Source organism: Arachis ipaensis, chromosome B3 (assembly GCF_059453495.1).
Source record: "Arachis ipaensis isolate K30076 ecotype BB chromosome B3, ASM5945349v1, whole genome shotgun sequence".
NCBI lineage: Eukaryota > Viridiplantae > Streptophyta > Magnoliopsida > Fabales > Fabaceae > Arachis > Arachis ipaensis.
The window spans coordinates 135,225,745-135,241,305 of record NC_142438.1 but is presented as its reverse complement, the minus strand read 5'-3'; the positions used below and the strand labels follow the sequence as shown (position 1 = coordinate 135,241,305).

Below are 15,561 nucleotides of genomic sequence, written 5' to 3'. Positions count from 1 at the left end.
ACTTTCAGAAAGCAAGAAAGAGTGATACTAAAAATAGCAAGCCTATGTGCCCCCCCTCCCAAAATAAAAGAGGAAATGGTGTTCATTGTTGATCGAATAATTGAGGTAGCTGGAGAAGTCGCAATAATGTCATTTCAGATATTAAAGTTGCATTTTCTTTTCCCTATTCATGAGAATGATGTCCATTTTCCCGGTCCTAATTAATATTGGAGTCCAAGATAAATTACGGAGAACCATTTCTGTAGGAATGATATTTGAACTTTGAGTATCTAAACTACAGTTGTCATTGCTTATTTAGAAGAGTGGAGAATAAATATGATTGTCAAGTTGACTTGATTTAACAAACTCGAATCTCAAATTCTATCGTTATTGTTCACTAACAACGTAACATTTAATTTGAACCCATCATGAAGTTGATATTTTTGTAAAGTGGAACTCATCTATATATAGTCTTAGTCGGGATAGTCCTCCTGAACGTACAGAAGCGTGAAATATATCCATTACAGCGTCGCCCCACACTAGGTGGCTAACTGGCTATAGTATGGGGGGACATTGGACATAGTTGTACCGGAAAATAATGAGGGAGGGGACATTAGCAGGCATAAACTTTCCAAGTCAAAATTAATAATGATGGTACTCAATCAGATACACTAATTTCTAATACTAAGGATAAGCACATTTGACACTGGCATTCGCCTGCATTATTATCTCTAACTTGAATCACTGAATCACATAATGAGCCCCCTAGAGAGTGTAAGAGACGCGCGTGGGGGAAAGGAGAAGGGGCGCGTGAGGGAGGGTGGAGCCCACTATCATTCTCGGTCCCCAAGGCTCTCAATCGATGAAGCGTACGGCCACCTGATTTTCTAGTGTATGGTGTCTGGGGTATGCACGAGCTGTACACTATCATGGGCATCTTTCTTGCCATTGCGGTGCTGCCACGGCTCTTTGATGCCCTTTTAACTATTTTGCCGCACCCCCTCTCCATTTTTTATTAATTCTTTTTCTCTCAATAAAAAAAAAAAAAACAAAATATCAAGCTCAATATTAGAAATTTTATGAAACGAAATATCAGAAAATATAAAGGAGGAAGAGAAAAATAAGAGAGTTCCATTATTATTATTATGGCTTCCGTTGTTCCTTATCTTTTTCCACTCTGAGGTTTCTCTCTCTCTCGTTTCGCGTTTGGACCTCTCACCCTTTTTTCAACCCATTTTCTTCTCTTCTCTCACGGCTCATACCAATTTTCAAACCTCATAACCTCCTTCTCCTTCCCCCTTCCCTCCATTCTCCCACTGCTATGTGACCCGATTGGAACCCCAATTCTAATCCTATATCCATTGCCCTCGCTTTCGGATTCTGCTTTTCTCTTGTTGCAATCAAAGAGATGAAGAGGGATCACAGTGAAGCTGGCTCCAGCTACGGCCAGCAAGGTAGCAGCAGCAGCAGCGTGGCCAAAGGCGAATGCTCGTCAATGTCGAGCGGGAAGGCCAAGATGTGGGAGGAAGACCACGACCCAAGCTCCGGCGGCGGCGGCGGCGGCATGGACGAACTCCTCGCTGCTCTTGGTTACAAGGTTCGCAACTCAGACATGGCTGACGTGGCCCAGAAGCTGGAGCAGCTGGAGATGGTTATGGGTACCGCGCAGGAAGACGGAATTTCACACCTCGCTACTGACACCGTTCACTACGACCCTACGGATCTATACTCCTGGGTGCAGAGCATGATCAATGAGCTCAACCCTCCCCCAACCACCGCCGCCGCAAACGGAACAAGCAGCTCACTGCTGTGCAGCTCCCAAATCGAGGAGAACACCTCACGCGCCTTCACGGACGACTCTGAGTACGACCTGAGAGCCATACCTGGCATCGCCGTTTACCCTCAAAACGACGAACCCAGCAACAAACGGCTGAAAACGAATCCTGTTCCAGAAATTGGGTCAGAGGGTGTTCAAGAACCGAGCCGGCCAGTTGTGCTTGTGGATTCCCAAGAAACAGGTGTCCGTCTAGTCCACACCCTCTTAGCCTGCGCGGAGGCAGTCCAGCAAGAAAACCTAAAGCTGGCAGACGCGCTAGTGAAGCACGTGGGGCTACTCGCGCAGTCGCAGGCCGGTGCCATGAAGAAAGTTGCATCTTACTTTGCACAGGCACTTGCGAGGAGGATTTACCAGATTTACCCTCAAGAAGCCATGGACTCTTCTTTCTCAGATGTGCTCCACATGCACTTCTACGAGTCCTGCCCTTATCTCAAATTCGCCCACTTCACAGCCAACCAGGCCATACTCGAGGCCTTCGCTTCTGCCACCAGGGTCCACGTCATCGATTTCGGCCTCAAGCAAGGGATGCAGTGGCCCGCACTCCTGCAGGCCCTCACATTGCGCCCCGGCGGCCCACCCACTTTCCGTTTGACTGGAATAGGCCCGCCGCAGACCGACAACACCGACTCCCTGCAGCAAGTCGGATGGAAGCTTGCACAACTGGCACAAACCATAGGCGTTCAGTTCGAGTTTCGCGGCTTCGTCTGCTCTAGCCTCTCGGATCTTGACACAGAAATGCTTGAGATCCGACCCGGAGAAGCCGTTGCGGTTAACTCCGTTTTCGAGTTGCATCGCATGCTGGCCCGCTCCGGCTCCATCGAGAAAGTTCTTGGCACGGTTAAGAAGATCAAGCCGAAGATCTTCACGGTGGTGGAGCAGGAAGCCAACCACAACGGTCCAGTTTTTGTGGATCGGTTCACGGAGGCGTTGCATTATTACTCGAGCTTGTTTGACTCGCTGGAGGGATCGGTGGCGGCGGGGTTGGCGGCGCCGCCGCCGACTGAGGACCTATTGATGTCGGAGCTGTACCTCGGGAGGCAAATTTGCAACGTGGTGGCGTGCGAGGGCACAGACCGGGTGGAGCGGCACGAGACGCTGACGCAGTGGCGGGCCAGGATGGGGTCGGCCGGGTTCGAGGCGGTCCACTTGGGGTCGAACGCGTTCAAGCAGGCGAGCATGCTACTGGCGCTGTTTGCGGGTGGGGATGGGTACAGGGTGGAGGAGAACAATGGGTGCCTCATGCTTGGGTGGCACACCAGGTCCCTGATTGCGACCTCGGCGTGGAAGCTTCCACCCCTTTCTTCTGGCGGCGAGTCTTAGTGAGTTGACTCGGCGCGTGGGGCCTGAGTTGGATGGATGGATGGTGACCTTAATTATTACTACTGTTACTACTTCTACTACAACTACTATTATATACTCTGTAGATTAATTGGGGATTATTATTGGGGAAATGGCATGGTTTGAAGAAAACTTTGGAAGAAGAGTGACTCAGTAACCGAGTGAAGTGAGTGAGAGAGTGAGCGAGTCAGAGGCAGAAGATAAATAAAAGGGGAGGGTAAAAGAAAAACCATAGCTTGTAATTTGTAATTGTACTTTTTACTCTGCGTCTCTCTTTAGTGATTTTCGCATTTTCCAAATTACATTTGTTCAATTTTTAAGTTGAATGTCTTTTTTTTTTTCTTGCTTGAATATGTTTGATTAATTTTTAATTACAGTTTGAAGTCTCCTCTTTCCCTTGTTGGGGGACGGAGTGATCTAGGCGATAAAATTGTATCTAGTCTTTGTTGCTACTGCCCTTTAAGTAAAGAAAAAGACACTTGTCGTTGTTCCTTTTGGTTACACAATTTTATATATGGATCTGATTATTTTCAAATAATACCAAGATATTTCAGAAACAATGATTCTTTTCGTATAATGCTGATAGAAGATATTAACATCCACTCATCCAGCATAGACAGAATTTTGATCAGATCAGAGTGAAGGTGAAGCTTTGAGCTTTTGATGATATAAGTTTTTAAATCAGAAAGTTTAAATAAACGCGATAGCTAAAAGTAAAAGGCTCAAACCTCAAATGATAACAATTGGTGTGTTTAATAGTTATAGAAAAGCTAGTGTTATGTTAAAGTTGTTACTTATTTTACCAACTTGTTTCATTATCAGTGGTAACCCACGACTCTAGATGCCAAAAATTAGGCTGAGAATAATTAAGAACATGGACATCACAATATTCTGGCATTCTGTTAGTGGTTGTTGTCCATTAAACATGGGAAACTACTCTGCTGCTGCGTTTTGCATGAACTGCGGAGGAAGCTATAGCCACATATCATTCATTTCCCCAAAACAAATCAGCTTCACAAAAGGGCAACCATATTTTACTGAACTCAGCTGAACCCATGAACACCAATACATAAATAAACAATCGCTGCAATTTAGTTTTTCTGAAGCATCTAAAGTCCTGACAATCAATATACAATAATGTTGCCTCCTTAACTTTTTCTAGTTTGTGACTTAAGAGTTATGGCCAAGTCAAAAGAATCAACATTTTTGTTCATGTAAGAGCTAGGAAGATATATATAATAATAATTAGCCGAAATTCAGGAGTTGGGCACCAATTGGCAAAATAGTTGCAATAATTAGTTATTAGGCAATTACTTAATTATATCAATTTGGTCATAAATTAGTCCAAGTTGCCTCCGATCCTGTTTTAGGATAATGATATCATTTTGTAGTAAGCAACGAAGCATATCCGCATGTTTCTGCCTCTTCAAACGTACAGCTGCAGTTTTCTGTTTACTTTATTTAAGATAAGTGTCTTTGTTAGCAATATTTCACATGGAACTCCACTTAATTATTATTATCATCATCATGGCCTTTTGAAGGGTGGAGATTAACGCTTATAACTCTAAGTGGAGTAACAAATTAAAAGTGTGTTTATCGTACATGATGATATTTCAATAGTTCGCAATAAAGATCATGAAGAATTCACCATTTGTGAAACATGACAAAAAATTCTTACCTCAAGGGATGGATTTAACAAATAGATAAACATGTATATGATGTTCGAATCCTAAGTGCACATAAAAATTTACTTGAGAATTCTTGTAACTATATCAATACCACTATTTTCATATCAAAACATCAATTATAAAATCTCTGTTTCAAACATGGTTCAAAATTACTAATCTTCCATTAGCATTTCTGACGTTACTCACAAATATTTGTTAGAATTGTTGAAAAGTCAAAGACGAAATTATTAAAGTGCAGGAACCATCATAACGAATAGTATACGACCATCCATTACAAATTGACATCTAAATTTACCTTTTATTAAAAGGGGGCACTAGAAAAACGAAAGTTTTAGAGGAAAATTTTCATCCAAGTTGGAGGCCGGGGGGAAAAAGGGGATTAAGCAATTAGGCTGATCTTAAAACAAAAATTAGTTGCAGCTTTAACTGTTTTACCCAACATTATTTTTGAGAATATTTAGTAACAAAAAAATATTAACTAAAAATTATTAAAACTTAACATTTTTGGTTTTATTTAATATATTATGTAATAAATAAATACTAAATAAGATAAATTTATAAACTGTTTGAATTAATCCAGTTATTCTTGAATAAATGGAGGTATGAATATACACAAGAGTGAAAACAAGAAACTATTGAGGTTGTCGCTATATATAGTAGCATATTATGTTTATGTGATATTTATTATGGCATTTAAAAGTTATTGTTTAATTACTAAAAATATTAAATTTAAATTAAAAAAATTACTATAAATAATAAATTAAACAAAATTTAAGCACCATAAAATTGGCCTTACTGTTTTATGATCTGGAAAGGTTGAAAAAGAATAGCACCTTTACCCTGATAATGTGAATATCACACTCACACACACATCCTTTTAGCTATTTCTGCTTTGTACTTTATGATCACTAAGGTGAAGGTGGATATACAGAGAAAGAAGCTAGGTTCGTTCCTTATGAACCTAGGTAGGCCACTGTCTACTGATAGCGGTTGCCATCAAAGCCCAAGTTTGGTTATGTTTATCTGTTTCCGTTACTAAGTATATCAAATACATAGTAGGGGCCAGCTAATCTTAGCTTTCAAACTAGTATCATAGTATAAATTAAAGAAAAAAAAAAATCATTTCTTACACATCTGAAGTTGATGAGTGATTAATTCAGGAATTGAAAAAAATAAATGTAATAATCCAATAATAATAAGATAAGGTAAGTGTTTATTACTTTTTTATATATCCCTGTTCGTCCTCGATCGTGTGCATTGCTGTCTGATGTGTCTTTTTACTGTGAAATTATTGTGATGACACTGTAAGAGTGGACAGCTAGCACTGCATCAATGCATTGTTTATTACTTGAAGTAATTAATCAAAATTCAAAACTGATTATAAACATATTTATCAAAATGCTTTTATTTAATAATATGTAAATATATAATAACCATTTATTATATTTAAAATGATGTCAAATTAAATTTCCTTACATTTTCATCATCAAAATTAAACTACTACTTCTAATTTGAGAAGGAACAAAAGATAAGATTGAAAAATAGTTCTTTTTACATGTCCTTTTCCATTAGAACCTTATAACTTTTGAACTCATGAAAAAAGAGAAGATATTTTCAACTTTCTTCTTTTGTTTGAAAGATTCTTATGTTTTGAAATCGTGGCTTCTTATTGTTGTATCTTTTTCCTATGTCAATAATTTTCCAGAAGTTATGTTGTTTATCACTTCAAGCTACATGTACATATTTACAAAAAAATAAAAAATAAACTATCAAGTATTCAATTATATATATAAAGTTATAGACTACATTTACATATAGATTTTTTTCTCTTTTAGGTTACTTTTGGGGTAAGAGAATTCGATGTCTTCCTTCTTAGTTTGATTGCTCCTCTCTTTTAATGTGTTACATCAATGAATATTAGTAGTTAAGAAAACAAGAGTGGTCCATATTAATAATACAACATAAAAAAAATTGTATAAATTAAAGTTATTCCATATTCAAGAGTCACCACTCATTTTAACAGCTATATAATTAATTTCTGTTGCATATCTTTATGTTAAATTATCAACGAATGATCATTCTATAAGTAAATTTTCTAAAAATATTGAATCAAATTCAATTACCAAAATTTAATTAAAAAAATAAAAAATATTTTACATTTATAAACTAACTAAAAATCACATATTCAAAAGATATATAAAACTTGTAGTAATTAATAATGCATGCTCCTACAACCCTACAACTTTTAATGTGTTACTACTATCTATTTATAATTATTTTGATATATCTTCTAAGCTATTTATATATAGTAGTTGTTATAGATATCATAGAGCATTTTGGTGAGTAGATCACCAAATATATACTTGGAGCATTGAACTTGAACTCATATGCGGAAACTTGAAAGAATTCAAGAATCCGTATATATACACAAATAAGGCATGAACATGGAGCATCTCTTTTTTGGCCATGAATTTGTTTTCATTCTCTATATATGGTTCTATGTAGTGGAGTGCGGTCTACAATGGCGGCCCTTTATTGCTTCCTTGTGATGAATGGTCTCTCGTGTGTGTGTTTGTGGGGATATATATATATAAAATAAAGCAACCATATAGCTAGCTCCTAATGAAAGCAAAAGAAATTAAATTGATGGAATTAGCATCCTCCATATATATCAAACTAAAAGTTTGCATAAGACCGGGGCAAATATGCATAGAGGTGTGTGAAACAAATAACAGATTTCCACTTGATATCATTAATTTTTTAAGTAATTACAAGTAAAAGGTCAAATTTAAAATCATGATTCTACAAGTGATATGTGAAGTCATTAGTGAGCTACACATGATGAGCATGCTTATAAGCTAAATAATTAACTGTAAATTGTAATATTATTGGTCAGAAAAGTTTGCAACATAAGGTAAAAGTTTGCAAGTTATTTTACCCGTTATCCCTTACTTTTCATATACTATGGAAAATTGTATGATAGAATTATTTTCCGAATTATAGAAAGGTGAAAACTCTCCTGCAATCGATTTTACATGAAGTTGTTTTTGGATAGATAACATGTGTTACCATTTGGTTTAAAAAATACCGATTTATTTTATACAAATAATTTAATTAAAAGACCAATTGATATAGCTATAATGTTAAATTTTTTACCGTATTTTATTTTAAAAATAAATTGATTAATTTAAATTGAGAAATTATAGTTAATTGTTTATTATATAATTTTTTTAACCAAAATTATAATTAAAAATTATTAAAAAAATAAAATTATCTAGTATATTGGACCAGCTCAATGTTAATCAAATTTTTTATTTCTATTATAAAATATAAAAAAATTTAATTCTAAAAAAAATCATGTTATTGTTTAGGATTTAATTTTTTTTATTGTGTTTTCGTAAAGTTTACACAAAATTCACCTATCACATTGACTAAACTTATTTATTTACGTAAAGTTTATTTATGGACTCAACAAACTTGTTTACGTTTTAATACAATTTGAATTGTATTAATATATTTTTATTTTTTAATCAATTTAATTTTATTTAAATAATTAGAATTTTAAATTATAAAATTTGTATTAGTTTATAATTTAAAATTTAAATAGATATAATTTAAATTAATTATTTATAAAATTGTATGTATTCATATTATTGTACTGATAGGATTAATTATATTTATTCAATTTAAAAAAAACGTTGTTAATTTTTAACTAACAAATAAATACACTTATATTATTTTTAAATTAAATTTTTTAAAATAAATGTACTCTTGTTATTTTAATTTTTTAATTTAAATAAACATATTCATATTATTTTTAAATAAATGTACTCATATTATTTTAAATAAGTATATTCTTTTAATTTAAAAATAATATGAATGTATTTAAATAAAAAATTTAACAACTGTTTTTTTTTTTAAATCGAATAAATATAATTAATCATCTGAATACAATAATACAAATATATACAATTTTATAAATAATTAATTTAAATTATATCTATTTAAATTTTAAATTACAAACTAATACAAATTTATAATTTAAAATTCTAATTATTTAAATAAAATTAAATTGATTAAAAAATAAAAATATACTAATATAATTCAAATCGTATTAAAATGTAAACAAGTTTGCTGAGTCCATAAACAAACTTTACGTAAATAAATAAGTTTAGTCAATGTGATAGGTGAATTTTGTGCAAATTTTATGAAAACACAATAAAAAAAATTAAATCCTAAAAAATAACATGATTTTTTTTGAATTAATTTTTTTATATTTTATAATAGAAAAAAACTTGATTAACATTGAGTTGGTCCAATATATTAGATGATTTTATTTTTTTAATGATTTTTAATTATAATTTTGGTTAAAAAATTATATAATAAATAATTAATTATAATTTTTTAATTTAAATTAATCAATTTATTTTTAAAATAAAATATAATAAAAAATCTAACATCATAATTATATCAATTAATTTTTTAATTAAATTATTTATATAAAATAAATTAATTTTTTTTAAACCAAATAGTAACACTTGTCAAGATAAGGAGCAATTATATACTCGAATAAATGCATGCATTTATGTGGATAAACACATGCAAGTGCACTACCGTACGTGAAAGCCCCGTAAGAATTAAAAAAAACATCTAAAATTAGTTCTCTTTAAAAATAACACAGTTTAGAACAAATAGTTCACAGCTAACAATCATATATGGTCGCAATATTCATTTGTAGTCGTTTTAGGTGCATATATACGCAACAAACTAAAAATTGTAATCATAATCCCGTATTGAAAAGGTTAGAATCATAACAACAATGAAAAACTAGACATTTTAAACACTATAATATATAAAACATTTTTTTGTAATGGTTTTTTTTACTGCTTTGCTAAAATTTTCACAAGGGTTAAAAAAACGTTGCCGATATGAGCATTCTCAATGAATTTAACGATGGTTTTAGACAACACTTCCTAAAATTATCGCTAATTTTTTGTAATAATTTTAAAAGTACAAAACTGCCACTATTTTATAACACATATTATTTTTTTTTAATTATATTTAACAAATCGCCACTAAATTATTAATTTTTATTATATTTAGCAACAGTTTTAAATTACCAGAATATTTGAGATTATTATTTTTAAAATTCCAAACTATTGTTAATATTATTCTGATTTTTCAACAAACAAAAATTCTCATTTTTCAATAGAACTTTTTATATCGAAACATTTATATAATCAAATGATTAAGTGCCAATCAATATAAAAAAAAACGTATTATCGTACACAATATAAGTTGTGCGCTTAATAAATTAAAGTGCCAATAAAATATAACATAAAACCTCTAAAAGTGTCGATGGTTTTCATAATTTGAAGTAGAAAAACTATGAACAATATCACTAAGAGGAAGTATAAGTAAACAATTAAGATGTCATTCTCATAAAATCATCATATAAGTAAAAGCTCCAAATTTATTTATACTTATAATCCAATTTGATCATTTGTGATATGCTTAAAACTGTTAATTACAATTAAACTTCATAATATGATGAAGCCATGCGGATATTTAGCAAGTCAATATAAGACCGGTGTTGTTGATAAGCATTACACCAAAAGATTAATGATGGATAATAATTAATACTACTATTATTATGTGACAAGCACTGGCTTCCAACACAGAATATATAAGGCTTAATTATCATATCTCTCTGATTGTACATCACTCATAAGTAATTGGAGAGAGGGTCAATATCAATGGAAAATGAAATGAAATGAAATTAATTAAAACAAAATAAAGTGAGGAAAGAAATGTTTATGGTGTTGGGTTATTGAAATGGACAAGGAGTTAGCCTCACTTTGACAGCTTCCATCAGAGAGCACTACCCTTTTTCTTCCTTGGAAAAAACATAAGGGTCCCTCCCTCCAACCATAATGAGAGAAGAAACCCCTTTTTTTTGCATCACACCCACTTTCAAGTGCTTAAGCCTCTAAGGCCCTTTTCCAACCAACCACTTCTTCAGTTTCTTTTCATTTTTCCATCACTACCTAGTAAATCAACTATCACATATTCCCCACTTGTGTTGTGTTAAAAGGACCTTTTATTTTATTTTTTTTCGAGGATATCGTTTAGGTCACCAATAATAATTACATTGTGATGAAAATAGTCCGGAATTCACTTTGATTAGCAAAAACAAAAAATGCACCTTTTACTTTTAAAAGAACTTAAAAAAAATAAGCACTAAACTTAATTAAATATAACTCAATCAATTCAATTTGATAATAAAAAAAGAGTACATATACATATTTATACTAATAAAAAAGAGAGAAATTTTCGTGACGTAAATAATATAGGTTAACTCATAGCACAATATAATAACATATGCTAAATTAGGCTACTTTAATTAACAATACAAATATAAAGATATTGTTAATGATGCAAGTGTAAGGAGTGTTAAAGTTAGTCCCACATCGAAAAAAACAAGAAAGAGTGAGGAGTTTATAAGATGAGAGATCCATTAACTTACTATTTTAAGATTTTGAGTTAGATGTGGTGTTTTCTCCTCTTATGTTCTCTTTCGTATATATTCTACATCATTGTCACTATCATTTATATTCTATTATTAAAACTTTTATTAACCATTTTTTTATTCATTGGACTTACGGTAGATACTATTAAAAAAAAGTAACAAATTTTGAGTAACTGAAAAGTAGTTAAAATTAATAATAATATTTTAAAGTGAAAGTGCATCAAGAAGAAGAAAAGGGTTTTGATTTGATCACCAGTTGTCAAGCCAATATATATAACTCATCCACTACTGATAAAAAGTTTTCCATCATCCAATCAACATCTTCTTTCACCACAAAAACCATTAGTAATGAAGAAAGGTGAGAGCCAATAATAATTATTGTGAACCGTTTTTAATTAATTAATTAATTAATTAATTAATTAATTAATTAATATACTTTCTTTCTGATTGCATTACAGCTGATCAGTCAATAGAATATGAATTAAGTGTTTCCAATGAGTTACAATCTCTACATCGATCCCCACATATTATGTTATACCTTAAAAGAATGTTTCATGAACTAGAAGTTGACCCTTCCACTTGAAATTCTTGAAATTGACCTACTATCTTTTGGATGGTCATTTTGTGCCTTATATATATATATATATATATATATATATATATATATATATATATATATTTTTTTTTTTTATCTCATATCATTCATGTGAACCTTTACTATTTGAAATTTCGATATTCATCGAATTTAGGTCACACATGGCGAGTGGGCAACTCTATCACCATCATAAATTTAGTAATAACCAGCTTTGTTTTCATTCTTCCTAAGCAAAGGGTTTTCTGATATAGACTTCTGCCTTTTTTTTTCCTCTTGAAATGAATCTTATTTATTTAGTTTCTTATCGGTACTTTCTTTTTTATATAAACGAATATTTGTTTGATAAAAGATAAAGTTCCTTGAATTTTATCTCATTTCTAAAGATACTCGCATGCATGATTATGCTTATGCGGTTAAAAAATAAGTGCTTGTTAGATTAATTGGGTAAAATATTTTTGGGCACTATAACATTATGTGAAAGCTGATAATCATATGGGATCTTTGATCGTCAATAATGAAGTGCTACAAATGGTTCTATATGTTCAATTACCAGAATTATGGGGTTACGGTTGTAACATAACAATTCAAATTAAGCAATTCTTATCCCCGTCAAAGAAAAAAAGAGGTTAAGCAATACTTATCTCAAAGATAAATTACCCAATTTAAATTAGATTAACTAAAATTTAGTAGCATGGATTAGATTTATCGAATACGTTAAAAATCCTCTTTGGCTAATATTATTAATTTCAAGTGCTAGGGAAACTAATCTTTTTTTTTTTTTGGGACTAATATCTTAACCCTAAAATTTAAACTCTCAACTGTAGTAAATCTTAAATTTTAAATACTAAACTTTAACCCTCCAAAAAATAAAAATTAAAAAGATATATAATTTTACAATAAAACAAAGTCGACTAAAATTAACTAATTAAAAGTTGATTTTTTATACTTATTCCTTTATAAATAAGGGCTAATTCACTTAACATGGATTAGATATATCAAATAATGTAAGAGTAGTCTATTATGAAAGATAAATGAATGAGAACATTTTGTTTTAGACGTGACCGCGTAAGAAAGGTAATAACATGGAACTCCCACTAATTGAATGAGATTGAGACTGAAATAATATCTAGATAAAGTTGTTATCTTCAACTCCTTGTCGAATCCAGGTTCAAACTTCAAACAAACACATTATTTTTATTGGGCCAATGGCCATTATAGAATAGTTCTTTTCATGAAAGCACTGTGGTGAGGTCTAAAGAACAGTCACACTTAGGGAGTAAAGGACCACCACCCGCGCTTAATGTCTAGTGCATCCTATATTTCTATAAACTTTTCTTTCTGATTCCATCATAAAAGGCCCACTTTTCCCGGCACTTATACATGTTTGCAATTACAAAAGAATCAAATAAAAAAGTGAAAATAGAGTGCATTTGTCTTAGTCATGACGAAAGAAAATAAATTGGAAATTGCTTCTCACTCTCTGTAACGCAATAATTCATTAATATATCATTCGGTTGCATTCTTTTTTTTTTTTTGGTAAATTGATTGCAATATTTATAAATACATATATACCTCAATTTTTTTTATATATATATACATATATACCTCATTGGGGTGCCTTTCGCGATCCATTTGTTGGGCCGAAATTGCATAGAAAGTGTTGAAGTATTTGGTTTGTTATCTTGAATTTATATTTTGGACTTTATTGAGATTTTGTTCTATAGGAAGTGGGCTAATAAGTTGTTCAGGTTATCGATCGAAGTCAAATAAGCCTATATATTCCGTCCAAAAAACATGTGTATATTTATTATGGGCCAGGGATTCATCCTTTTTTTTTCTACGCATTCATGGATAACACAAATTTTGATGTTAAAAATATATTTTCGGGGCACGAAGCGAAGAACATGAAGGGATTCATCGACTACAAGCGGGAAGAGCAGCTAGAGTGCCCCTTCTAATCTGTATAATAGAGTGCCCTTTCTTTTATCATTTTCTTGATTTTGCTTCTTGCATTAATGGCTAATATTTAAATCACATTGATGAGTTTCTTTTAAAAATGTTGTAGAATATTATTACATATTAATGGAAAAGTTTAGGGGGTCAGCAATTTTGTTAAATTTTGACCAATATGTAACCAATAAAAAAATGAGCTATTGGATGAAATCTCACACCATTAAAACTATCATTAATGACTACTTGATGACTGTAAATCATAAAAGTTGTTGCCCCTAGTATTTCTCCATATTAATTACTTCAACCAAACAAAATATTTTAAAATTAAAAAGAAAACAATTACAACATTTAAATTTTCTTACATTTAAAATTCTAAATTTTTTAAAGATTTAAAATTCTATTTAACAGTATTTTATCTAAACATATGTATATCCGCATTTATTCAAATGGGGGATAGAAACAAAGAATAAAGAAACATGTTTTAAAAAAATATACCAATAATAATTATTATATATTTGGATATTAAAAAATACAAAAAATAATTCTTTTGGCAATTTCGATACTACATGTACAAGCGTTTTCAATAATTAAAAGTTCAATTAAATTGGTACAAGTCCAATAAAAAAATGTATGCGTCTATCACGTGATTTTTTCCTCAATTGTTCATTATAAATTTTTTTTAACAAAACATAGATTTTTATATAAACTTATAGATATAGTATAGAAATTTTTGTATATAACAACAAATTATCAATATTGCACAAATATTTTTATATGTTGTATACTAATTTTTTGTATTATACTGTATATTAAAATTTATGTGTTTGACATTTTTGTTATATATATATATATATATCTAAGAAAGTGATGTAGAAAAAGTAGAAAAAGAAATTAAATAAGAGGAAGAGGAGAGAATGAAAGAGGTGGCAGCTAGCGACAACAACGACAATGTTAAAGAAAGAAGCATGAAAAAAAAAATAAAAAAAAAAGAAGAAGTAGCAATAACAACAATATACATACATACGAGAAAAAAGTGCGTGACGTGTTAATTAATTAAAAATTTGGTTTAAAAATATTTGGAGGCGTAAGGTCATTGAATTCTTAAAGGTTCATAAAAGATAATACAAAGAAGCTAGCTGCTAGAGTGATAGAGAAGTTGATCGAGGAGGTTTGTGAACTTGTGATGATAATAACGCAGCAGTAATTAATTGCGATGAAGAAGATGAGAGAAGGGTACAGAGAAGGTGATAGTGGCGAATGGGTGACAGTGATCATAATAGGTATAGAAAAGGGTGAGAGAAAATGGATAGTGCGATGAGATTAAAAATAATTTAAAATGTTAAAATATTAAATTGAAATAAAAACTTTTGTAAAAATATTCTATGAAAAGAAAAATTTTTTAGTAGTCGTGACGGATATATATATATATATATTATTTTATATAATATTTTAATAAAATAATTATCTATTAAAATAATTTTTTACGGTTTTATAATTAAATTTTTTATTAATAATAACATACACATATTTTTATATGATAATTTATTAATATTTTAGTAATTATTTTTTGTGTTCATGTAATAATGTTAAGATTCTTTACTGAGCAATATTATCATTATACACTAGAAAGGCGTGGATTCAT

General features: G+C 31.2%; 1 protein-coding gene across 1 annotated transcript; it reads left to right on the top strand.

Annotated features, from left to right (window-relative positions):
* Positions 1 to 476: 476 nt before the first annotated feature.
* Positions 477 to 3,453, top strand: LOC107633745 (DELLA protein 1). The gene has a single exon (XM_021119561.2). It carries the CDS (start codon positions 1,388 to 1,390, stop codon positions 3,134 to 3,136), a length of 1,749 nt encoding a protein of 582 aa, XP_020975220.2. The 5' UTR covers positions 477 to 1,387; the 3' UTR covers positions 3,137 to 3,453.
* Positions 3,454 to 15,561: the final 12,108 nt, after the last annotated feature.